Below are 24,265 nucleotides of genomic sequence, written 5' to 3' on the forward strand. Positions count from 1 at the left end.
AGAACCCCCAAAACAGAATTACACAGGAGTAAAACAGGAGTAATGCAGTAGTGAATCTCTGTCTTCTTGGTTACTACAAGTTGGATTAGATTCTATGTGAGCCACCAGGCTCTTTAATGGTGTTTTGTCTTTAAATCAAAACTCTATCTAAAACTTATCCTAAGATGAAAGAAAAAAAAAAGACTCTTCTAAGGGGTGCATGTTGTGAACCCTTTCCTGGCTTTTTTTTGAGCATGCATGTGCATGTGTCAACCTATATGTGCGGACTCATGGGCTGATGATATGAAGTACCTCCCCTGAAGAGCAAGCCGAGGAACGTAGTAGCAAAGGTAGCTTTTGTTCAATTTTTGTACCACCTGAATTCTCAGCCAGTGTGGTCCCAAATAAGCAATAGCAGCCTCGGGGATGATGACTATGCTGCCTACAATCCTTCCCAAGTCATCCTACAGTCCAGAATAGCCCCAACAAAGCTCTCTGGCTATACTTGCTCCAGATCACTCACCACCAGTTTTGCCCTGATAAGATGCTGAGCAAGGGCATCACCCATCAAAGAGAGGTTATGTGAGCTTGACAAGTCTGGAAATTATTATTTGTATTGTGGCAGCACCGAGTAGCGTGGACCAAGACCTATTGTGCTAGGTACTGTACCAACACAGAACAGAGAGATGGTCCCTGCCCCAAAGCGCTTTCATTTAAGTCCCTGAACATGGCTTCAGGAACCTAATTTAAGGCACCCGGGCCTGGAAACGTGTGTGTGTCTTCTTTCTTGCCTGCTTTGTCTCCACAAACAATAACACCCCTCTCCTCCTCCACCTCCACCCAACAATGTCGAGATGGGGGAGGGGATTTCATGGCTTTTCCTCCCCAGAACCCTTCTGCCCCAGGCAGTGGGAGACAGAGTGGGGCTGAGACTGTAAAGGTCTCCGGGAAACACACAAGCCAAATGCTTTGGAGCCAGGTTAAATGGCCACAGACTGGGTCCCCCCCCGCACCAGCAGAGTGTGTGTGTGTGTGGAGGGGGGGGTGTCCCTGGAGCACGCCGGAGCAGGAGGCGGGAGCTCCCCTGGAGCGGGCACAGTCCCGCTGGCGCCCCAGAGGTTACCTGAGTGCAGGCGGACGGCGCTGGGGGGCGGAGGCAGCCCCGCTGCCCAGCAAATGGCTGCGCGAGGGCAAAGCGGGAGGACTCGCGCGGGCCCCCGCCCCTCATAAAGGCATCTGGGCCGGGCCGGGCGCGGGCTGCACCCGAGGCTTTGTCCGTGCGCGGGGCTGGGAGGCGGCGGCAGACGCGACCTCCGGCCAATGCAGTCGGTCCGGGCGCGTGTCTCGCAGGCACGCTAGAGCCTCCGGAGGGTCAGGCTCTGTCCCCTGCTAATGACCGCGCTGCTGCGGGGGGCTGAAGGGAGCGTGACTTTGTAATTCCCTTCCTGGGTCTCCAGCCGCGGGGAAGAGGCTAATTACCAGCCGGGGATTTGTCAGCTCAGCCCAGGCCTGCTGGGCGCCCGGGAGACGGGCTGGGGTTGTTGCTGCCACTGCCCTTATCCCACACACCAGCAATAATAGCCCAGCCTTCTGGCTTGAAAGGATGGCTGGTGAGTAGGTTTTCTTTCTCTCTTACTGGAGATCATGTTAATTAAGTAGGCTTTATTTGATTTTTAAGCCCCTTGTCTTGAATAGAGTACACCAGGTGTGGTAGAGCTGTGTAGGAGTACGATAGGGTTCCCCCTCCGCCCCCCTTTGGGTTTAGGGTGCATACGGATTTCCCAGTGTTTTTCTTGATAAAGACAATGTCATTTAGTGTATGTAGTGTTTGTTCACAATAGAATAATACTATGCTGTAATTAGTAGGCCTGGATTAGGATTTGAACCATCTGGCTGGTAGGAGCTAAACTCATTTATCTATTACATATGCAAATATAAAGCCCTTGACCTGGCTTATCATTGGCGATTTCAGATGTTCGCAAGGTTACGTTTGGTTTAAAAGTATACTTATGGACTTTCTTGATGTGGGTGAAGAAAAGCTCTCTGTTTTATGCTGCTAATAGTGACCCAGGTATTGTTTATGAATAACCCTCAGTTTAAGAAAAGCCTAGTGGTAGTTTGTTGTAATACAGGACATTTGGTTGGGTTTGATTTTCCTGCCTGCTTATTGCCCAGGATAATTTCTTAATTTGTACCAGGACTTTGCCAAAGCTGAGCCCTGGCACCTCTAGGCTTGGCAGTTCATCTTCTTCCCTGCCCCTTCCCCCCCCCCCCCCGCCACCTCTGGGCTTGCTGCATCAGTTATGAATGTGAAAAGATTGCTTGAGAGCCATCCCCTTTTTCATTACAAATTTAAGCATTGCCCAGGATTACTGTGGTATAGAAGTTGTGGGGGAAAAGGTTCCTCACATTGCTTAAAACTGACTCCTCTGACCAATTAAGGAGTATCACTGAGGGCTTGAAGAAAATTCCACTTGGTTCTGGACCACAAAGATAGTGGCCGTGGTTTGGAATTTTGAGTGTTGGGAATGATACATGGAAGGAATTGTATGGAAGGAATCCATAAATTAGAAAAGAAACCATTTTAGGCATCCTTATTTGTCAAGATTAAAAGTTATGCAGATGTCTTATTGAGTTGATTTTGGTAGCATGCTGAACTGTGATTTGTGGAAATCTAATGATGCATAGCATGGGCTCTTCTTACCTATCCCTCCAAAGTCAGAATTTCCAGCAGCTCCAGGGCCAAATTTAATAACTGATTTTTTTTAACTGATATGTTAAAATCCTGGGACTAATATGGATTGCAGTGAAATTATGGTTAACAGAGTGTCAAAACCATTTTCTCATGTTATTTATTTGGCTTTCACCATGATTATTGATTATATTAAAAATCATGAATTCTAAGTTGATATGTGATTAGACTATACCTCGCTTCTCAGTTGAAAATAAATACAATTCAATAGAAGTTACATGGTTTGAGATGCAATTACTACTGTTCCCTTGAAGGAACTATGCAAAGCATAACAATGTTGAATAATTTAAAAAAAAACCCAAATAACTATATGGATTTCCCTCATGGTAAAATTTGATCCTTCTCTGATCAGACTGACCAGCGTGTCCAAGTTAGAGTTCAGGAGAGAGTCTGTTCAGTCATTGGACAATGTTAGGTCCTGATCCTGCCAACACTTGCCTAACTGTGTAACATTAAGCAGGTGATTGTTTGCAGTGTTGTAGCTGAAGAAGAGTTCTGTCTAAGCTCAAAAGCTTGTCTGTTTCGCCAATGGAAGTTGGTCCAGTAAAAAGGGATGAATCACCTGCTTAAAGTTAAGCAGTTAAATAAGTGTTTGCAGGTGTCAAACCTTAGTGGTTATTCTTAAGAACATAATCTGAGAATGGCCATACTGAATCAGACCAATTATCTATCTAGCCCAGTATCCTGTCTTCCAACAGTGGCCAATGCCAGGTGCTTTAGAAGGAATGAACAGAACGGGGCAATTATTGAGTGCTCCATCCCCTGTTGTCCAGTCTCAGCTTCTGGGGATGTCCAGAGCATGGGGTTGCACCCCTGACCATCTTGGTTAATAGCCATTGATTGAGCTATCCTCCATGAACTTACCTAATTCTTTTTGAACCCGGTTATGTGTTTGGCCTTCACAACATCCCCTGGCAGCAAGTTCCACAGGTTTCCTGTGTGTTGTGTGAAGAAGTACTTCCTTATGTTTGTTTTAAACCTCCTGCCTATCAATTTCATCAGTAAACCCTAGTTCTTGTGTTGTGTGAAGGGTAAATAACACTTCCCTATTCACTTTCTCCATACTGTTCATGATTTTATAGACCTCTGTAATATCCGTCTTAGCTGTTTCCTTTTCAAAACTGAACAGTTCCTCTTTTTAATCTTGCATTATAGGGGAGCTGTTCCATATCCCTAATAATTGTTGTTTGCCTGTCTCTGCTCCTTTTCCAATTCTAATATATCTTTCCTGAGATGACACATCCAAAATTGCACACAGTATTCAAGGTGTGTGCACACCATGGATTTATATAGTAGAATTATGATGTTTACTGTCTTATTGGTCCCTCTCCTTATGGTTCTTAACATTGTTAGCTTTTTTTGACTGCTGCTGCATGTCGAGTGGATGTTTCCAGAGAACTACCCACAATGACTCTAAGATCTTTCTTGAGTGGTAACAGCTAATTTAGACCCCATCTTTTTGTATGTATGGTTAGGATTATTTTTTCCAGATCACTTTGCACTTATTAATGTGGTGGGCTTCTTTGGTATTTTTCCCCCTATGGGTGTTAAATTTAATTATAGGTTTCAGAGTAACAGCCGTGTTAGTCTGTATTCGCAAAAAAAAAGGAGTACTTGTGGCACCTTAGAGACTAACCAATGCTCAAATAAATTGGTTAGTCTCTAAGGTGCCACAAGTACTCCTTTTTTTTTTTTTGTAAATTTAATTATGGTTGGTATAACTGAGCGTTTCAACTATGTTCATCTCTTTGCCTAGATCCTGTATTCCACTTAGTTAATTCTTGATTTAGTCTTTTCTACTTATGAGTTCCAGGACAAGTTGCTCCCTGAAGCAGTCATTTAATGTGTTCAAAAATGTTATCTCTGCACCCTTCCTGAGGTGACATACCCAGTAAATATTAGGATAGTTGAAATCCCCCATTACTATTGTGTTTTCTGCCTTTGTAGCCCTTCTAATCTCCCTGAGCATTTCACAGTCACCATTGCTATCCTGGTCAGTTGGTTGGTAATATATTCCTACTGCTAGACTCTTACTGTTGAAGCATGGAATTTCTATCCATATAGAGATTCCATAGTACAGTTTGCTTTATTTAAAATGTTTACCTTCTTTGACTCTAGGCTTTCTTTCACATGTAGTGCCATTCCCGCACCAGTGCAACCTATCTATCATTCCTATATATTTTGTACCCTGTTATTACCATGTCCCATTGATTATCCTCATTTCCATGATGCCTATTATAGCAATATCCTCACTTAATGCTAGTTCACCCATGTTAGTATTTAGACTTCTAGCCTGTGTATAATAAGCACTTGTACATTTGTCAATATTTAGTTGCTTGCCTTCATGTGTTCTATTTAAATGTGATTCTTTTATGTTTGACTATTTCTCGCTAGCTCCTACCTGTACTTTATCAACTACGTTCCTATCCCTTTATTAGGATATAGATTTCCTCCTTTAATAAGTTCATCCCTAATGGATGTATCCACCTGAACCATGTGCTCTTCCACACCTGTTCATTTTCCCTCAGCCCTTAGTTTAAAAAGTTCTCTGCAGTGAGATTCCATTTTGGTTTAAGTGGATCCCATCTTTTCTGTATCAGCTCCTCCATTCCAAAAAGGTTCTTCCGTTCCTAATAAACCTAAAACCCTCCTACTTACAGCATTGTTTCAGCCACCCATTGAGACCCTGCAGTTCTGTTTGTCTTCCTGGCCCTGCATGTAGAACTGGAAGCAGTTCAGAGAATGCTATCATGTAGGTCCTGGACTTTAATCTCTTCTGTAGCAGCCTAAATTTGGGCTCCAGGATCTCTCCTACCTTTCTCTGTTACTAGTACCTTCATGTACCACCAGTTCCATCCCAGCACTGCACATAAATCTGTCTTAGATGACTCATGAGATCTGCAAGCTTTGCACCCAGCAGGCAATTTACAAGTTCTCCTGATCATCACAGACCCAGCTATAGGTTTCTAATAACCAAATCCCCCATTACTATTACCTGGCTCTTCCTAGAAACTGGAGTTGCCTCCCCAGGAGGAGTAACCTCAGTGTGAGCGAATATCCGGACATCATCTGGAAGCAGGGTCCCAACTATGGGATTGTGTCTCTACAGTCCAACTTGATGTTCTTTTTCCCTGAGACTTTCATCCATCTTTATTGTATCCCTGAAAGTCTCCACTATGTACATCTGTTTCCCTTAGCTCCTCCAGTTCAAACACTGTGGCCTCAAGAGCCTGTAATATTTTCCTGAAGGCCATGAACTGCTTGCGCCATATGCATACTTATACCACCTGCCCACAAGGAAGGTAACCATACATGCTGCATTCAGTGCAATACATAGGATAGTACCCACTCTGCTACTGGACTTCTGCCTGCATTATTTTTACTCTTGTAGGGATTTTGGTTGGGTGTGTTTTGTTTTTGGTTGTTGTGTTGTGGTGCTGGTGGTTTTTTTGTTTGTTTGTGGTTTTTTTTTTTTTTTGAGGAGGGGGGAGTTTTGTGAGTTTTGGAGTATTGGCCTAGGTTTAGGGAATCATAGAATATCAGAGTTGGAAGGGACTACTACTGAGCCATTCGGTCCCTAGTCTGTAGCGGTGCATGGGATTCTTCTGTCCTAAGTGCAGGACTCTGCACTTGTCCTTGTTGAACCTCATCAGATTTCTTTTGGCCCAATCCTCTAATTTGCCTAGGGCCCTCTGTATCCTATCCCTACCCTCCAGCACATCTACCTCTCCTCCCAGTTTAGTGTCATCTGCAAACTTGCTGAGGGTGCAATCCACACCACCCTCCAGATCATTAATGAAGATATTGAACAAAACCGGCCCCAAGACCGACCCTTGGGGCACTCCACTTGATACCAGCTGCCAACTAGACATGGAGCTATTGATCACTACCCATTGAGCCCGACAATCTAGCTAACTTTCTATCCACCTTTATAGTCCATTCATCCAGCCCATACTTCTTTAACTTGCTGCAAGAATACTGTGGGAGACCGTGTCTAAAGCTTTGCTAAAGTCAAGGAACAACACGTCCACCGCTTTCCCCTCATCCACAGAGCCAGTTATCTCATCATAGAAGGCAATTAGATTAGTGAGGCATGACTTGCCCTTGGTGAATCCATGCTGACTGTTCCTGATCACTTTCCTCTCCTCTGAGTGCTTCAGAATTGATTCCTTGAGGACCTGCTCCATGATTTTCCCAGGGACTGAGGTGAGGCTCACTGGCCTGTAGTAATATGATTACAGCAGGGTTTTGCAAAAATGAAGGTTGCAGCAAGCTTTTACAAAATGAAGTGAGCATTTTAAAATGGACTTTGGGTCAAGTTAAAATGGAGTTTGTTACAATATAGACAAGTATAATGAATGACAAACAGTGAGCAGAAGTTACAATGTTGAAACAGGTTTCAGAGTAGCAGCCGTGCGCAAAAAGAAAAGGAGTACTTGTGGCACCTTAGAGACTAACCAATTTATTTGAGCATAAGCTTTCGTGAGCTACAGCTGTTTTTATTTGAGTATAAGCTCACGAAAGCTTATGCTCAAATAAATTGGTTAGTCTCTAAGGTGCCACAAGTACTCCTTTTCTTTTTGCGAATACAAACAGTGTAAGTTTCCGCGATTTAAGCAGCAATTGGATTGAAAGTGAAACTCAATTAGCCAGTTATTGGGGTAACTGGTTTTATGAATGAATGTTGTTTCATTCATAAAACTTTGCTTATGAAGTTATATTAATAAAGCGAACCATTAAAAACAATTTCATTGATCAGCTCTACATGAGTATCCCAGGATGATATCATTATTATTTGTATTGAAGTAGTGTTTAGGAACCCCAGTCATGACTTCTTGGCCTGACTGTACTAGGCACTGTGCAAGCATAAAGGAAAGAAGTGGTTCCTGCTCTACTGCCTATGTATGAGACAAGAGACAACGGGTAGGTGCAGCAAACCAGTGATGAAGCACAAAGTAACAAGAAGACAATACTGGTCAAAATGAAAAGCAGTAGTACAGTGCACCAAGTGTTTAAATGTGGTCCAGTTTTTGTAAGCATCACAGCAGAGTTTCCCAGGCCTATTAATTATTGCTTCCATTGTGAAGCTCAACATGGTCTACACCTCTGAGGAAACAGTGCCACCTCTTTATGTTGGCTTTATCTGAGAAGGGATGATGTAGGAGGCTGAGTGGTTGCTGATCCTCAGAAGAGGCTGTAGCAGAAGTTACAAGGAAACAAAATATCTCTAGATTGCAGTGAATGGGCAAAATGGATAGAACACAAGTAAGAACATTGATCTAGGGAAATTCAGGATGAGTAGTTTGATATGAGCACCTTCCTTACTTGCTCTCTGGTTATGAGCTGGTGCAAGAGGAGCACCAGCCTAGGAAGACCCATGAGGAGCTGGAGAACTTCTGAATGGGTCAGGACACCTGCAGAGAGATAATAGCAGAGCTTGACCCTGTGATACTGTGGAAGTACGCTTGGATGCGAGCTGTAGTGTACAGGTACAATTTACTAGCACATATTTGGAGTAGGCTAGTTGACAATTTGACCTGTTGTTCTAGAAGTATCTGTACAGCAATAAATGAAGACTGGCAGAGGAGTGTGTTTGCCATTAAAATATCCAAGAAGCAACAGGTGAGTTTGAATGCAACTAGGCCTTCCCCCAACTTTGTGGTGCTGTTGATGGAATGCCCTAGTCCTTTCTCTGCCCACCACAGCCAGCACAGAAATATGTTAGCCAAAAATGCAGCTACTCTAGAAGCCAGCACTTAGACATGTACCTTGGCTGGCTGAACAAAGTGCATGATTCATGAAATTCTAAGCACAATCTGGCAATTCATTCCCACCATGCCACTCTCAAGTTCATGCCTGCTAATTTTTGACCACAGAAAAGAGCACCATCTTGATTGCCCTGTTGCTCCAGATTCTGAACAGGGCCCTGCATGGGCTTACAGGTCTATGAAAGATTTTTTTTTTCTTGAGTTGGTTTTGTGGGAAGCAAAAGCCTTGGGTAAGTAGCACAAGAACTTGGTGATCTTGCAGAACTATATTGTTACCAGGTCCCACACAGTATTACCATGACCTCTCCAATACTTCAGTTCATTTTAACTGTATTTAAAATGATCATCTATCCTGGTACAGAATTTATAAGTCATTCTCTGAAGTTGTCTAAATGGACAGGAAACATTCTTTGGTTTGTTTCAGCATGCTTTTCTTCAGGTAATGTGGTAAATTTTGATTAAAACCAATGAACAAATGTTGGCCATTGTTTGTTTATTTCGTATCCATAGAACACTTTTTTTTGCATCTCCTCACTTTGACCTTGTACATACAGTTAGTTTTCTTTTGCTTTTCCAGATAAAGTTTCTTACAATATGTACATCTGTATATTTATCTGATGACATGGAGTTACATTAAAACTGAAGCTGACTGTAAATCTTGTCTCTATCTCATTTGACCTAACTCCAAGTATATTATCTTTTAGGATTCCACAGCTTGAAAACCATTATTTAGTGTGAACATGCTTTGTTTGTGCTTTACTTTATAGAAAAGCCTATGTTTAGTTGAATGCACAGTTCTTTAAAAGTATTTCATTATCATTACAATGTATAATGGTAGAACACTTCAAAATACCCAATTAAAGTGAATCATACATGCCATCAGCCCTGGATTCCAAAACTGAAGGCCAAACTCTGCTTGCTTTGCTATCCTGACAAGTCCATAGGAGTCAATGAGTGAAACATGGTTCCATTGAATGTAACGGCAAAACTGACTTCATTTGGACCAGGAGGATTTTACTCAATAAGACTACGTGCATGGGTAAATATGCAGAAACTGGCTCTTAATTTTAAAGATAATAATTGAATACAGTTTGAAAGGCCTTATGTTATAAAAAAAGTCATGTTAATTATAAGTGAATACAAATTTCTAAATTAGAAGACTATCAAGCTGTGCTTCCTGTATGAAAAGCATCTTGCTACGTTGAAGAATTTCTTGTTTCTTTTATTTTTAAACCTGTTACCCCATATGGACCATTCATAGATTAGTGATGCTCAAATGTGACTTTTATAGTAGAAACTGTTTCTTGTTTGCATCAACAATATTCTAAAGTGGTACGATTTTAATTGGTAATTTAATTGCTTCTGTAGCTATATACTATATTTAAATAGTCATAACAGATGTGCTCTATAATAAATTATCCAAAAAAAAATAGGCCTCTTATTTGAGAAGTGTCAAAAATGTTAGAGATGTTACCGTTTATAATGTAGTTCGGGGGTTCTCCAACTTCATTGCACCGCGACCCCTTTTTGACAACAAAAATTACTACTTGATCCCAGGAGGGGGAACCGAAGCCTGAGTCCTCCCAAGCCCCACTGCCCCAGGTAGGGGAAGGGGGCAAAGCTGAAGTCCAAGGGCTTCAGCCCCAGGTAGGGGGTCTGCAACCTGAGCCCTGCTGCCCAGGGCTGAAGCCCTCAGGCTTTGACTTCGGCCTTGAGCAGTGGGGCTTGGGCTTTAGCCCTGGGTCCCAGCAAGTCTAAGCCAGCCCTGGTGATCCCATTGAAAGTGGGTCGTGACTTACTTTGGGATCCTGATCCACAGTTTTTGAGAACCGCTGATGTAGCTGATTCCATTGTAGCTCTTATTACAATTCTGGTTTGGAATATACAGAGCATGAAAATGTCTGGAGTATAATAACTTGCCATCCCAACTTGCTGAGTTATTTGATGAGTAACTCATCTGTTTTTAGATGCATTGTGTAAATATTTAGGTCTGGTAACTAGTAGCATTTTAAAAAGCCATAAGAAAATTATATATTTTAGCTTTGTTTCTTATTTTAAATAGTATTTTAATATTTAAACTCCCACTCGTTTCAGGGTTAGTTTCTATGTTAATATAAGTACATTTCAGTTTGGTTTTAGTTCCTCCCAGTATTTGTTTTGATGTATATATTTTTGGTCAACAGTGCTCTTGGCATATATTTACTATAATATAAGAAATGTCTCCATCTTTTTTCCTTTTGAAAGCTTCACTTGTTACTCATTGCTAAAGCAGCCTTCTCAGCCATTACTGCTTTTGTTTTTTTATAAATGCCCGACCTATTTGAGAGTCATCTTTACTTAGTGATTTTTCCAAAAAATCTTTACAAGAGTAAAATCAGAGAAGATTAGGGTTGGAAGAGACCTCAGGAGGTCATGTAGTCCAACTCCCTGCTCAAATCAGGACCAACCCCAACTAAATCATCCCAGCCAGGGCTTTCTCAAGCCGGGCCTTAAAAACCTCTAAGGATGGAGATTCCACCACCTCCTTAGGTAACCCATTCCAGTGCTTCTCCACCCTCCTAGTGAAATAGTTTTTCCTAATATCCAACCTAGACCTCCCCCACTGCAACTTGAGACCATTGTTCCCTGTTCTGTCATCTGCCACCACTGGGAACAGCCTAGCTCCATCCTCTTTGGAATCCCCCTTTAGGTAGTTGAAGGCTGCTATCAAATCCCCCCTCACTCTTCTCTTCTACAGACTAAATAAGCCCAGTTCCTTCAGCTTCTCCTCGTAAGACCTGTTCTCCAGCCCCCTAATCGTTTTTGTTGCCCTCCACTGGACTCTCTCCAATTTGTCCACATCCTTTCTGTAGTGGGGGGACCAAAACTGGACACAATACTCCAGATGTGGCCTCACCAGTGCTGAATAGAGGGAAATAATCTCGTCCCTCAATCTGCTGGCAATGATCCTACTAATACAGCCCAATATGCCGTTGTCCTTCTTGGCAACAAGGACACACTATTGACTCGTATCCAGTTTCTCATCCACTATAATCCACAGGTCCTTTTCGACAGAGCTGCTGCTTAGCCAGTTTAGTTTAGGTTTCGACTAAACTCATGTCTAGTCGGTCCCCAGCCTGTAGCAGGGACTACAAGTGGCGGTAGCTATGTCCGGTGGGAGAGTGTCTCTTGCCAACAGCACTGGCCACACTGGTGCTTCTGTTGGTGTAACTTACATCTCTCCAGAGGGGTGTTTTTTTAATCACACCCCTGAGTGACATAAGTTATACCGACAAATGTGCTAGTGTAGAAATAGCCCTATACGGAGAAAATAGTCCTCTGCCAACTTCTGTTTGTTTAGCAATTTTCAGTACACCTATCAGTTTTAGTTTTAAAGCGTTACATCTTTAGATTATCTTGCTGAAATTGGACAGAAATAATACATTCATTTAATTAAAAAATAAACACACTTTGATATCAAAACCTTTTTTACCATTTAATTAGTATGTATGTACTATGTTCCTCTGGAACAGTTTGCTTCACCCAGTGATGCTGGTTTTGCCCAGAACTGTTGATAATAGTACCATGCTTCAGAGAAATTCCCCTTGAGACAATCTCCTTGATAAAATTTTATGCTATTGCCGGTATAATTTGCTTCTGCATAATTTCCAGCACTTTTAAGTAGTGGGGTTGATTTAATAATGCTTCCAAAACAAATACTGACTGAAGATATCCAACAATTTGGAGGAGTCGGTGGCATCCACCCAACATCATCTCCTGGTCAATTGTGTGGCCTAATGAGCCCAGATGTGGTGGGTGGGCTCACTCTGAGAGATGCTGTTCACCTGTTGGCTGTGCTATTCTAGCTTTTCCCCTGGACAACCCGGTAATGGCATTCCTGTTAGAAAGTAAAAATATATTGTTACGCAACCAAGTTTAGTAATAGGTTTACACCAGCAGGCAGAGACTCTGGAATAATGATGCAGATGTGAGCCCAGTAAATAAAATAACCAGCTGTTCCTGCAAGAATGTGTAGAGACTGCTTGCCGTCGCCTCCTCCTATTGGTGCTGTGACAGTTTCATTTTCCTCAGAGGCAAGAAGCACAGGCATGCCCCTGAACATCTTCTGAGAGTTACTTCGTAATTTGGGGTCCTTGTCATCTGAGAAGAGCTACTCCTGCTAGGGACTATATGCAGGTATGCCAGGGTACACCTACCTACCCAGCCTGCTTAGTAACTCTTACATTATTCTTCTCTGTATCCTTTTTGAATATTGGTTTGATTCAGGGAGGTCACAAAAAGATGGATGGATGGATTTAGCAATTTCTTGTCCTCCTGCCTTAACAATATGCAGCAATGTGTTTTTTCTGTGATAATGACATGTGAGTGAATTTACCTAATCAGTTGGATTATATTGTATACAATATTATTTGAATGAAAAAATCTAAAGTTTATTACAGGTAAGCTGTCATGCATTGGCAGTTGGATTATGCAACACCCTGTGGGAAATGATTTTTTTTATAAATCAATTTAAAGTTAGCCCACAAACTCGTAGCAGATACTCCAAACATAACAGGACACGTTCTGCAAGTGTGTCCCTGGAATTCTGTGTTCAGTTTTCTGTCTTTTGGCAGGGTTTGGGAAGGGAAGGAGCCTGTGCTTATCGTAGAGAGAGCAGGCTCTTATAAGCTATAGCCTGTTTGTTAGCTGGAGGAGAAGATGGATGGTGCGATGCTGCCAAGAACGTTTATTTTACATAAATAAAATAACCATTCTAAATATTTGTTCACGGTAGCGGATCAGGCATTTGTGACCCTTGGAACTGATGATGATTATTGCCGAGGAGCTCTGGTTCTTGGGCAGTCCTTGAGGAATCACATGACCTCTAGAAAGCTGGCTGTACTAATTACACCACAGGTCTCCAGTGCGATGAGGTAAGAATTCACAAATTCTCATTTGTAGTTAATGTGAAAAATAATCAGTTGCAAACAGGACTAAACCCAAGGTTTTCAACAGTGACTAGTGATTTTTGGGTTTCTCAATTTTGTATTTCCACCAAAAAAGGGCAGCATACCCTCCTAAAAATTAGGCTTCTTTAAGATGTCCCAGGTTCGGCACCTAAAATTACTAATCACTTGAAAATATTGCCCTAAGTCTCTGGTGGTGGAACATGTAAATATTTTTTTTTGTTTTGTTTAAAAACAAAAACACATTACCGCTTACAGTCTGATTCCACAGCCATCCCATGTGCAGAACTCTCATTCGATCGCTTCACATCTAATAAATTAGTTGTATCAGGCCTGGACAACAATATGCTGGGAGACTCAGTTACTGCAGGACATGATGCATGTAAATCAGTAGATGGTAATCTTCCCTCTTACCACTGAACCAGTGCTGCAATATACTGCTGAAGGTGCTATCTTTTGAACGGGATGTAAAACAGAACACCACAGACTTCAATTGTTACATCTACTTATACTGGGTCTGAGTTTGGCTTTGTGTGCAGTGTGGGAACTGTGTACGTTGCTGATTCTGGATGCTGTGTGGTGGTGATCATAAAGCCGGGGGCAATTTTTCCTTCCTCCTCCCCCCCTTCCTCCCCCGCCCCCCAGGTTAGATGTACTGGTAAATCCATGCTTCCTGGATTTTAAGCGCAGGTCAAATCTGAATAGTATACTATCCCTGAATAAGGCTCTAAGATCTTGATAGTATGAATTTTAGAGCTGGATGGAATTATTTTATCTAATGAAGGTTTTTTGATGACCGTTTTCAAAAAATGTCCATTTTTTCCCAATTGAGAATAATATTTTCAAAAGCACCTAAAATGACTTGGGAGCCTAAATCTCAGTGAAAGTTATAGGACTTTTTGAAAACTTTACCCCACATAAAAAAACCCCAAGCAAACCAAATCTTAACCCCTTTCCCCTGCCATCATATTTTTGTGACTAATGACTGATTCTGAGAGCCAGTTAGTCCTTATTATATAAGCTTCAGAGTGCAGGGCTTTGGACAAAACCTAGGATATTGTAGGTGATACCATAACACAAATAAATTACCTTAAAAAGATTTTTTTTCCTGTTCTAGGCTTGTAAATGTTGATGATCATCAATTTCAGTATTGTCTAGGAACGTTCTGTGAGTGATTATGAAGACACACCTTACTGAAATTCTTTTGAGAGGGTTTGAAGCAATAGTTATATATCTATATCTCACAAATTTTAAACATGTATAACTGTGAGGATAAATTTACTCTGAGTGGCACAGGGAGGTGCAAATAGCTGTACCAGCAAGGCCTTCTACACCATGGGGAGGGACCATGCACTGCAGAAGTGGCCTGTGGTGGTGGTTCTGCATGGCTACGCAATGAGAGGACAGCTTTACTGTCCACTTGGCAAATGCTATAATAGGGATGCACTGAAAATGTGAGAGTCCTAGTTACACGATCTCCCCAGCTAGAGCCAATCGCTTCTTGAGATGCACTGGCCCTTAGAAGAATGGAGGTTGTAATTTGTCCCTCTATAGTTACCTGTAGGGCAGATTTCTTGTTTACAGAGACCGTGCATCTTGGTTTACACTCTAGTTTGTGTGTGTTCGTGGGTTTTGTTTTTTTTTAAAACTGGACCCAGAATGACAGTCAGTTCTGATATCTGCATGCCAGAATTTTTGCACTATGTTTTAACTGAAGAAATGTTTCTAAATTCTGTTGTTCCTCTATGTTGCTTGCTTTATCAGGACTGCCCTCTGCAGTGTGTTTGATGAAGTGATTGAAGTGGATGCAATTGACAGTGCTGACTCAATGCACTTGGCTCTGCTGGAGAGGCCAGAGCTGGGTGTAACCTTCACCAAACTTCACTGTTGGACTCTCACTCAATATAGCAAATGTGTCTTTATGGATGCAGACACTTTGGTGAGTAGAGTGGTAATCATGTTGCTAGGATTCTGAGAGATGTTAAAGATAGCTGGGTAGGTTCTGCTAGACCAGGCTAGCCGCGTCCACAGGTTTGGCTGATTGCAGCTCCCACTGGCCATGGTTTGCCGCTCTGGGCCAATGGGCGCTGCGGGAAGCGGCGTGGGCCAAGGGATGTGCTGGCTGCCGCTTCCCGGAGTGGCCAGTGGGAGCTGTGATTGGCTGAACCTGCGGATGTGGCAAGTAAACAAACTGGCCCGGCCTGCCGGGGGGCTTACCCTGGCAGGCCGCATGCCAAAGGTTGCCGATCCCTGTGCTAGACAAATCCAGACTGGTACCCATCAGAGTAAGGTGGCCCAAAGATCAAAAGAGTTTGTGCTGAAATAAAGCTGTCCAGTACAAATTATGGCCATGATCCCATGGGCCATCCTCTACACATAAACCGTTCATTTTTCAGGATTAGTTGGGCCATTTTATTGTTTATAATAGAAATAAAGTTAAATAGTTGAACATTTGTCTCTGGGTCTGAAAAACATTTCTATGAGCTGTGATCCTGTACTGTGTGTTGTATTTACCAAAAAAGAGAGAGATTCAGGGGAAATGTTTTTTTATTAAATCTTTCCTTTTTGGGGTAAAGAAATGTATTTATTCACTATTTTATATATCTAATTTATAATTTTATATAAAAGAGCACCTATCCCATGCAATAGGCTTCTCTTAACCATTCAAATTTCAGGCCAGATCCTCAGTTAACGTAATATAGCATCTCTCCATTGAAGGAGCAATACAGAATTTCATCAGCAGAGGCTCTGGTCCTCAATGTTATAGTATAAACTGAGCAATCTTTCCTGCTCCCTTCAAAGCTTAAAAGAAGGAAACCTGCAAACAAACATACCAGGCAAACAATTCCAAAAATAAAGCCAAACAATTTTATAAAAACAAACTAGTGCTCCACTCAGCCGTCTCCAGAGTCGGTGCCAACCCAGTTCTTTCAGACACACAGCTTTCACCAGCCCTTATTACACTTGTTCAAACAGATGGGCTCTGCAGCATGCCCAGAAGGACCCGTTCTGTCTCTGTCTCTAGATATCTATATCTATAAAAATGTACCAGCAAGGCCTGGTTATATGCTGGGGTGTAAAAGTGTTGTTCTCCTTGTTGCACTAGAATATTTTGAGGGACTTGCCGTTTAAACCTGGTGATCGTGTTGTAATGTTATTAGGGTCACTGTTTTACCTTAGAACTTAAGGAAAGCGAGAAATATTATCTTATCAACTAACAAATGAAAGTTCTGATCTCCAGCCTCCTTTGTACTATCCCTGTTTAAAGTGCTCTAAATACTTAGAACTTCCCTGACAAGGATAGTAATTTAATCCATCAGTTTTGATTTAGCTGTCCAGATGTTAAAGGCAACACAATGTTCGTAAACTGTTACTTTAAAATTGTAAATTTGAGTTGTTTTTTTTTTCCCCCCAAGGTGTTATGTAATGTTGATGAACTGTTTGATCGGGAAGAGCTTTCAGCAGCTCCTGATTCTGGATGGCCAGATTGCTTTAATAGTGGTGTATTTGTCTTTCGACCTTCTGTAGAAACTTATAACCATCTGCTGCAATTTGCTACTGAACATGGCAGCTTTGATGGTAAGTCTTTGAGAGAACATAGAGCAAGAAATTACCCTTACCCTCAACAAGACAATTCTTTACAACTGTAAAGGGCCGAGCGTACTACTTAGCAGAGCAGAGGGAGGAAATGACAATTTCCTCAAGGTTTAATCTCTCAAAAAACCTCAGCTGACGTAAATTGTCATAGCTCCAGTTTACACTAGTTGAGGATCTAACCCTAGAACTATTGATCAGATAAGCTGGACAGGGGTTACCTGAATATTTCTGCCTCACTACTCATTATTTCATTTAAAGCTTACATTAAAAAAAAAAAATTCTTTCCTTTGTCTATATCCTATAAATAGAAACAGACAAATTGCTAACAGGGACAAAATCAGAAAGGCTAAGGGACACAATGAGTTGCACCTAGCAAGGGACATCAAAGGCAATAAGAAGAGGGTCTATAAATACATCAGGAGCAAGAGAAAGATGAAGGAAAGTGTAGGCTCTCTGCTTATTGGGGAAGGAGATCTAATAACAGATGACATCAAGATGACTGAGGTGTTTGTCTATTTTACTTCAGTCTTCTCTAAAAAGGTAAGTTGTTACTAGATACTTAACACAGTTAATATGAACAAGAATGGGGAAGGAACACAAGCCAAAATTGGGCTGGGGGGAACAAGCTGAAGAATATTTAGATAGGTTAGATGTATTCAAGTCAGCAGGGCCTGATGAAATTCACCCTAGAGTACGTAAGGATGTGATTGAAGCAATTTTGGAACCATTGATGATTATCTTTGAGAACTCCTAGAGGATGGTTTAAGCACCCGTGGACTGGAGAAGGGCAAATATAGTACCTATCTTTAAAAAGGGGAACAAAGAGAATCCAGGAATTATAGATCAGTCATCCTAACTTGGGTACCTGAAAAGATACTGGAACAGACTATTCCACAACCAATTTGTAAGCACCTAAAGATTCATCGGGCTAATAGGGTTCATAGGAATAGCAGGCATGGATTTGTCAGCATGGATTATGCCAAATCAACGTAATTTCCTTTTCTGACATTGTTACTGGCATCGTGGGTAAGGGGAAAGCTGTAGACATGATATAGCTTGATTTTTTTTGTTAGGCTTTTGAGGCTGTTCCACATGTTGTTCACAAAAGCAAACTAGGAAAATGTAGTCTCTATGATATGGCCTATAAGAAGAGTGGAAAACTGGTTAAAGACTGTACTTGGAGTAATTATCAATGGTTTGCTGTTAAACTGGGAGTAGGTATCTAGTAGGGTCCCACAGGGGTACTAGTCAATATTTTCAGTAATGACTTGGATTATGGAATGGAGAGCATACTTAAAAAATTTGCAGATGACCCCAAACTGGGAAGGATTGCAAACCTGGAGGTCAGGATTAGAATTCAACTTGACCTTGACAAACTGGAGAACAGGTCTGAAGTCAACAAGATGAATTTCAATGAAGACCAGTGCAAAGTGCTATGCTTGGAGAGGCATGATCAAATGCACATTGATTATGAATCAGCAGTGTCATGCAATAGTGAAAAAGACTAATATCTTTATGGGATGTATTAACAGGAGTGTCCTATATAAAACATGGGAGGTAATTGTCCAATTCTGCACTGGTGAGGTCTCAGCTGAAGTACTCTGTCCAGTTTGGGTGGCTACACTTTAAGAAAGATGTGAACAATTTGGAGAGAGTCCAGAGGAGAAGGAAACAAATGATAAAATGTTCAGAAAACCTGGGCAATGAGGAAGAGAGTTTTTTTTAACCAAAAAAAAAAAAAACCTGGACATACTTAGTCTTGAGAGAAAAAGACTGAGGGTGGATCTGATAAGTCTTCAAATATGTGAAGGGTTGTTACAAAGACTATGGTGAGCAAATGCTGAAGGTAGAAGAAGCATCAATTGACTTAATCTGCAGAAGGGGAGATTTATGTTGGATATTAAGGAAAATTTTCAAGGATAGGTAAACTCTGGAATAGACTTCCAGAGGAGGTTGTGGAATCCCCATCACTGGCAGTTTTTAAGAATAGGCTTGACAAACACCTGTCAGGGATGGGCTAGGTTTACTTTGTCTTGCCTGCATGCTCAGGGGTGGACTAGGTAACCTCTCAAGGTCCCTTCCAGTCCAGCATTGCTAGGATTCTGTGATTCTATGAACTTTTAATTTCTGTTTCCTTCCATTCTTTATTATTTGATGATTTAGTAAGTGTATGTATTTCTCATCCTATGAAATTCATGCTGTATAATTATATTTTGTATTTATATTAACTTTCAGTATATTAGCCAGTAGGCTAATTCTGCAAACAGTTACACACTGGCATCAAGCTGTTGCTTTTGTTACCTCATCTTCCCACCCACCATCACCTCGGTTGTCTCTTTTGTCTACTTGCTGCTGCTTACGGGCAATTTTTACCCAATTTGAAGATTTTTTGCAGTTTCTTCTCATACACAAACTGGCTTTTGAAAGCAAGACAGCACTGAATAGTCATATAACTTCCTCTTTGGAGCCTAAAGGATTAAGCTAAAATACAGTGGGGGACACAGATTTACCTCATGACTCTGGGCTAGATTGTGCTTTCGTTGTGCAGCTGCAGGAACAGAACAGGGAAGGAGCATTGGCTCGTGCTCCACTGGCTGGCTTGTGAAGGAGGTGGAGCCCAGGCTCCAACCATGTGTTCGGGGGGAGCAGGAAATGGGTGCACAGCACCCACTTATCCTGCACGCCCAGGCTCAAGGTCCAGGGAGACTGCACAGGATTATAAAGCCGTGTGGGTATGTAGCCCAAATCACTCAAGTTTTAGACCAAAGAGTCTCACTTGCACTCATTTTTTCTTTTTTCAGCACTGAATTTTCTCTTCGCTATTAAATCTTCAAACAAATTGTAGCTTACATGAACATTTTGTTGATGCTGTTTGTAATTTTATTTATTCTCTAGGTGGTGATCAAGGCTTATTAAATAGTTTCTTCAGTAACTGGGCAACAACAGATATTGGCAAACATTTACCGTTTATCTACAATTTAAGCAGTAGTGTTATCTACACATATGTTCCTGCTTTCAAACAGTAAGTAGTATTACTGGTGGATGATTGCAATTCTATACAACCCTTTAATATATTTTGCCCATTTATAAGAGAAAAGGCTAGTGACCCATTCTGAAACTTGTTGAGTAGGAGTTAGTCTAACACAATAGTCCACAATGTGAAGTCGTGTGACAAGAAATTGGAGTACAGTAATGCAGAGCCTTTATCATCTGCTCTGATACAGAATACCAAGATTTCTCAACGCTTAGTATTGTTAAATAGCTCTTACAATAGAGAACAAAAGTAAAAGTTGGAATAGTATTACTTGAATTGATATATCTTGGTTGATATGTCACTTCAGTGACACTTTCCTTATATTCTGCAGACCACAGATTGCCTAATGGCACAGTTCCGATATTCTTACTGCAAAAGTAGCCCCATTGATTTTCATTAGAGTTTCTCACAGTGTAAGGGTATTGAAATCTGTCCATAAGATTCTTCCTTGAAGCAAAATCGGTCTAGCAATTATTATATGATTTCAAATGCTCTTCTTTTTTTCTCTTTTAATAAACTTTTATGGTACACTGTTATAGGTATGGCTATATGAAATTCTTTCAAAAATGAGTCATGAATTCGATGATCCATTAGTGTGAATTACGATGAACTTCTTTTGAAGCTTTCACTGGATAATTTAAATACTGGAACCACAATAATCAATAATTTTTACTGCTTTGATATTCAGTAAAGTGATTTTTATTAGTTTGGAGGGGAACATGCAAGAAGAGATGAACTATTTCCATTGGAATCAGCAGTAGGAAACAAGTGACAATGCAGTCTTTTATTTTCTTTCTTTCAAGCAAAGCAATTCAGATTAATAAAATAATTTAATTCAATAGCTTTCAATTATTCTGCATAACTGAGATCACATCTGGTGATATTTCATTGACCTCTTATTAATGTATTGTCACGAGTAGCTGTTGCAAGATGTCATGCCTGCCACTTATGAAATGCCAGTCAGGATGTATTCATTCCTATCCCGCAACCTTGTATTTCTCTCCTCTACAGTTTTGGCAGAGATGCAAAGGTAGTTCATTTTTTGGGGCCAGCAAAGCCCTGGCACTACAAGTACAACTCTCAAACAAGAACAGTTATGCAGGATGACTCCACCTCAGGATCTCAGCACCAGTTCTCATTTCTTGTACTCTGGTGGAAGATATACTATGCTAACATATTGCCTTTGTTAGAAAAACTTCCAGAGGTGGAAGACACAGAATCCCAGGGACAAAAGGTAAAGTGCTATCTTGGAAAAGAGACTAGCGGGAATATGCCAAAATCAAAACACCAACAAAAATTCCATAAATAAAAATAAATTACTATCTTGACTTCTTTTTTGGCCTGGGGAGTTGAGTGAGATGGGAAGGCATGATGGCTTTTGAACGGCAATAAACCTGCAGTGACTTTTTAGTGCAGATGTTGTCTAGAGATGGATGTGATAACTGAACCTCTGTGTAAAGTATTAGCTGCTTATTATTAGTGCTCCAAAGATTTTTCCTTTGTATCAAAAGTAAACATAATTGATGAATAATGTTTGTAAACTGACACTTAAACCTCCCAAAACCTCTCTCCAAAAGCGTGGCAGCCAGATTTTCGGCTGGTGTAAATCAGCATTGCTACACTGTCTTTGATAGAGCTAAGATGATTACCGTCAGCTGAAGACCTGGTGTGGGAATACAGTCACTTTACCTTTTTTCAGAACTGCATTGTAACTGTTCGTATGAGGGTCATAGCTTCTCAGCTTATTGAATAAAGTTGCCCTGAAAAAGGTCTGAATATTTATGCTGAGGAAATAGTTTGCTATAGCTTTACAGCTGAAAGCATGCTGCTGTAAAGCATGCAGTTTGGCACTTCAATTTTAATTTAAAGGTAAAACTTAAAAATTAGTTCTCTCATTAAGAAATATACTCTTAATTTGCATATTTAAAGTGGCTAGAGTAGACTAGTTGCTGATAAATAGATTAGATTGTGGTTTCAAAAGAGAGAAAGCAGCAACTAGAAGTAGTGGGGACAGAGAATACTTTGATTTTGATTGATACGCATTATAAATTTCATCTCCTTGATACATGCAAATGAATTTTCACAACTGTGTTTAGAATTGGATGATGATAATCATAAAAACTTCAACAGGCCCATAAAATCAGTTGGAGTATTGCCACTGATGTGAAGAGAATCGGTTTGTAAAACCTTTCTTATGCCTAGCAAACTGGGAAGGAGGAGAGAGGAAGGGGAACTGCTGGTTATAGATATTTGCAATTTTTGTTTGCCTAACTTTTGTCCCTCCTATACTTGGTAGAATAAAGAAACAATAGAGGTAAGCTAGCATGGAAATTGAATAATTTCTTCTCAGTGGACGGGGGTGGCTTTAAGGTTTGTATTAAGGGCTTGATCCATCTCCTACTGAAGTCTATGGGAGTCTTTCCATTGACTTTAATGGGTGTTGGATTGGCTACGAAGTTTAGGTAGGAGACTCTCACTGAAACCTGTGCCCCAGTCTGGGGATAAAAGAAACCCCTTCAGATTCTGTAGCTCTTTATTCCTTAACTTCTATAGGGCCTGTGGCAATCAACAAGAAAATACCACAGTAGAACCTTGTGTCATGAAGAAAGTGTAAATATTTTTTATAATTTGTTAAATCACACATATCATAAAACAATTTTTTGCAAAATTCTTCTTTTAGTGATGTGATGTAATTTGTTTTTTCTAGCACATTTTCAGTGGAGATGAAATTAGACCAAAAAATGAGAATCCTCTGATCAATTCTCTGCAAATCCCTGTGTTTCCAGAACAGACATCTGAAATGGACATCACTACTTGTCCACCAGAAGAGTTTGATACTAAAACAGTAAGTACAAACTGTATATTTCTTGTGAATATCTATGTATATTTTTACATATTGGGCACTACCAGTGATGGACATTTTTATGATGACACATGTAAGCCTCTAAACAAAATTTAATTTAAGCATTTGATCTTGATGATAACATCCTCCTCAATTTAGTTCTAGTGTTTTAATTCTCTCACTGGATTCAGAAGTAAATTCAAGTCTCATCATGAAAATTTATGGTCTTTGATCTTCAGTCAAGAATGGCTCTGATGTATCTGGAGGTTAAAAAAATTTGTATTGAACATTGCCAAGAGAATATTTGACAAGTTAGTGGGTGCTAAATAAATCCTAGGGAAATTCTACTGCCAAAGTAACCTCATTGAATTACAGTATTCTGATCATTGTATAAATTTAAAGCTGGAATCTTCTTTTATCCATAATATCTACAGAGATTTCTGTTTAAAACTTAAGTGTATTCCTCAAAGACTGTTTCCTAGTCTGCATTCCTCTGATATAGATGTACCGTTCACTTCTGCAAGGCAGTTTAAGTTCCCCTTTGAGTACTTGTTTTACACTTGTGTATGTCAATTTACTTAATTGGAATAGCTTATATGCTTACTGGAGTGAGGTCACTTGGATGCACATTATTCTGTTCATCCTGGCTCCTTAGAGCCTTGTCCATAATAGCACTTTCATACCATGCAGGGCTACTAACCATAAAAGTTTTTGTTTTGTAATACTTGCTATATTATGGTAGATTGGGAGAAAGTAAATCAAATTGTAGCTTCAGTGTCACCTGCTGTTTGTTTTTACTGATTACACTCCCAATGCATCCGATGAAGTGAGCTGTAGCTCACGAAAGCTTATGCTCAAATAAATTGTTTAGCCTCAAAGGTGCCACAAGTACTCCTTTTCTTTTTACTCCCAATACAGTGGCCAAATGAAATATAATTTTCCTCATTTTTAATGGCAAAATCTGTGTCAAGGCTTCATAACGGTACTGTGTTCGTGTGTTGTAAATATATCACTATTTTAGTGTTTCTTGACCATTATTGTAGAGAAGTGTAGTGGTTTTTGTTAGTTTTTAGAGGGAAACTGCAAATGAACTATTTGCAAGAATCCCTTTTTTAAAAACTGAATTTATTTAAAGGATTTTAATTTTTGTTGAACCTTTCTGATGGTGTTGGAATGTTGTTAGACCCAGACTATTACCATATACCATATACACTACTGCGTGGTAATTCTAAAACACGTTGCTTAACAACGTAGTTCTTTGGGTTTTTAAAAATATCTTTAAATTGCTAGTTTTATACAAGCTACTCATTTAATTTTTCATTAAAATAAAATATGAATGCTTCATCA

General features: G+C 40.5%; 1 protein-coding gene across 2 annotated transcripts in view; it reads left to right on the forward strand.

Annotated features, from left to right (window-relative positions):
* The first annotated feature begins 1,072 nt into the window (after window positions 1–1,072).
* Window positions 1,073–24,265, forward strand: part of GYG2 (glycogenin 2) — a 31,126-nt gene continuing 7,933 nt past the window's right edge. The window contains exons 1-7 of one of the 2 annotated variants that reach the window (XM_084613952.1): window positions 1,073–1,589; window positions 13,274–13,412; window positions 15,210–15,384; window positions 16,862–17,024; window positions 19,938–20,064; window positions 21,088–21,310; window positions 22,784–22,921. In XM_084613952.1, the coding sequence (XP_084470078.1) occupies window positions 1,583–1,589; window positions 13,274–13,412; window positions 15,210–15,384; window positions 16,862–17,024; window positions 19,938–20,064; window positions 21,088–21,310; window positions 22,784–22,921 (972 nt within the window). In that variant the 5' untranslated portion in view covers window positions 1,073–1,582. The remainder of the gene's footprint in view (window positions 1,590–13,273; window positions 13,413–15,209; window positions 15,385–16,861; window positions 17,025–19,937; window positions 20,065–21,087; window positions 21,311–22,783; window positions 22,922–24,265) is intronic. The other variant, XM_084613951.1, reaches the window with a different exon arrangement.

Source organism: Lepidochelys olivacea, assembly GCF_965140295.1.
Source record: "Lepidochelys olivacea isolate rLepOli2 genome assembly, chromosome: 1".
Classification (NCBI taxonomy): domain Eukaryota; kingdom Metazoa; phylum Chordata; order Testudines; family Cheloniidae; genus Lepidochelys; species Lepidochelys olivacea.